General features: G+C 41.2%; 1 protein-coding gene across 1 annotated transcript; it reads right to left on the reverse strand.

Annotated features, from left to right (window-relative positions):
* Positions 1-964: 964 nt before the first annotated feature.
* Smp_191100 (hypothetical protein) lies at positions 965-1,417 on the reverse strand (the record flags this gene model as incomplete). Its single annotated transcript, XM_018792062.1, has 1 exon — positions 965-1,417. The coding sequence occupies one exon, from the start codon at positions 1,415-1,417 to the stop codon at positions 965-967; it is 453 nt and encodes a 150-aa protein (XP_018644101.1).
* Positions 1,418-2,624: the final 1,207 nt, after the last annotated feature.

Here is a 2,624-nt window from a genome sequence, read left to right on the forward strand (position 1 = left end):
TGCCTATATGAAATGACAGACTATGCACACCCACATGGAGGGCCTCACCCTCCCTGGGGAAATGAGGGGTTAAGCGGGGGAGAGCTCGGCAGGAAGTGAGGGAATGGGAGAGGGACCTGGAACTGACTTGTGAAGCAACCTTGTTTCTTATCTAAATTTAAACTGGAAAATAAAATTAAAAAAAGACAAGTTCAGACCAATATCCCTCATGAACATTGATGCAAAAATACTCAATAAAATACTGGCAAATCGGATCCTAGAACACATCAAAACAATCATTCACCATGATCAAGTAGGTTTCACCCCAGGGATGCAGGGATGGTTCAACATACGAAAATCCATCAACGTAATCCACCATATAAACAAGCTGAAAAACAAAAATCACATGATCATCTCACTAGATGCTGAAAAAGCCTTTGACAAAATCCAACACCCCTTCATGATAAAGGTCTTGGAGAGATCTGGGATAACAGGGACATACTTAAACATAATAAAAGCTATATACAGTAAACCAACAGCCAACATCAAACTAAATGGACAGAAACTCAACGCAATTCCTCTAAAATCAGGAACAAAACAAGGCTGTCCACTCTCTCCATACCTTTTCAACATGGTACTTGAAGTTCTAGCTATAGCCATACGACAACAAAGGGGGATCAAGGGGATACAAATTGGGAAGGAAGAAGTCAAACTTTCACTGTTTGCAGACGATATGATAGTTTATATCAGTGACCCAAAGAACTCTACCAGGGAACTCTTACAGCTGATTAACACCTTCAGCAAAGTGGCAGGTTACAAGATCAACTCAAGAAAGTCAGTAGCCCTACTATATACAGATGATAAAAGGGCTGAAAGAGAAATCAGAGAAACATCACCCTTTACAATTGCCACAAACAACATAAAATACCTTGGGGTAACGCTAACCAAACAAGTGAAAGACCTGTATCGTAAGAACTTTGAATCTTTAAAGAAAGAAATTAAAGAAGCCCTCAGAAAATGGAAAGATCTCCCATGCTCTTGGATAGGTAGGATCAATGTAGTAAAAATGGCAATCCTGCCAAAAGCAATCTACAGATTCAATGCTATCCCCATTAAAATCCCAGCACAATTCTTCACAGACCTTGAAAGAACAATAATCAATTTTGTATGGAAAAACAAAAGACCCAGGATAGCCAAAACAACCCTGTTCAACAAGGCAACGTCCGGAGGCATCAATATCCCTGACCTCAAGCTCTATTATAGAGCTATAGTCCTGAAAACAGCTTGGTATTGGCACAAAAATAGACAGGCAGACCAATGGAATCGAATTGAAAATCCGGGTATTAACCCACACACGTACGAACATCTGATCTTCGACAAAGAAGCTAAAAATATACAATGGAATAAAGAAAGCATCTTCAACAAATGGTGCTGGCATAATTGGAGACTGGCATGTAGAAAAATGCGGATCGATCCATGTTTATCGCCATGCACAAAACTTAAGTCCAAATGGATCAAAGACCTCAACATAAATCCAGCCACACTGAACCTCTTAGAAGAGAAAGTGGGTGGTACCCTTGAAAGAATTGGTACAGGAGACAGCTTCCTGAACATAACACCAGTAGCACAGACAGTGAGATCAACAATTAATAAATGGGACCTACTGAAACTGAGAAGCTTCTGTAAGGCAAAGGACACAGTCAGCAAGACAAAAAGGCAGCCCACAGAATGGGAAAAAATATTCACTAATCCCACATCTGACAGAGGGTTGATCTCCAAAATTTACAAAGAACTCAAGAAGCAAGTCTCCAAAACAGCAAAGGACCCAATTAAGAAGTGGGCTGCAGAACTAAATAGAGAGTTTTCAATAGAGGAGTCTAAAATGGCTGAGAGGCACTTGAGAAAGTGCTCAACATCCTTAGCCATCCGGGAAATGCAAATCAAAGCAACTCTGAGATACCATCTCACTCCTGTCAGAATGGCTAAAATCAAAAACACCAATGACAATTTATGCTGGAGAGGATGTGGTGAAAGGGGGACACTCCTCCATTGCTGGTGGGAGTGCCAACTGGTTCAGCCACTTTGGAAAGCAGTATGGAGATTCCTCAGAAAAATGGGAATAAACCTACCACAAGACCCAGCAACTGCACTCTTAGGCATATATCCAAAAGATGCCCATTCATATAACAAAGATGTCTGTTCCACTATGTTCATAGCAGCTTTATTTGTAATAGCCAGAACTTGGAAGCAACCTAGATGTCCCTCACCCGAAGAATGGATAGAGAAAATGTGGTACATCTACACAATGGAGTACTATTCAGCAGAAAAAAATAATGGAATCATGAGATTCGCAGGCAAATGGATGACACTAGAAGAAACCATCCTGAGTGAGGTAACCCAGTCACAAAAAGAGAAACATGGCATGTACTCTCTCATATATGGATTTTAGACATAGATCTGGGGAGTGCCAGCCTACAATCCTATGGCCAGAGAGTCTGGGAAACAGAAACTTCATTTAGTGGCTGATGGAAGAAGAGGCAGACTCCCTTGGTTAAGTACTGAGCTGAACTCAAGAAAGCCAGTAACAGAGAGGGAGGACTGATGATCAAAGGGATTAAGACTGGGCTGGTTTAACCCCCAGAAAC

This window comes from Schistosoma mansoni (assembly GCF_000237925.1).
Source record: "Schistosoma mansoni, WGS project CABG00000000 data, supercontig 2045, strain Puerto Rico, whole genome shotgun sequence".
NCBI lineage: Eukaryota > Metazoa > Platyhelminthes > Trematoda > Strigeidida > Schistosomatidae > Schistosoma > Schistosoma mansoni.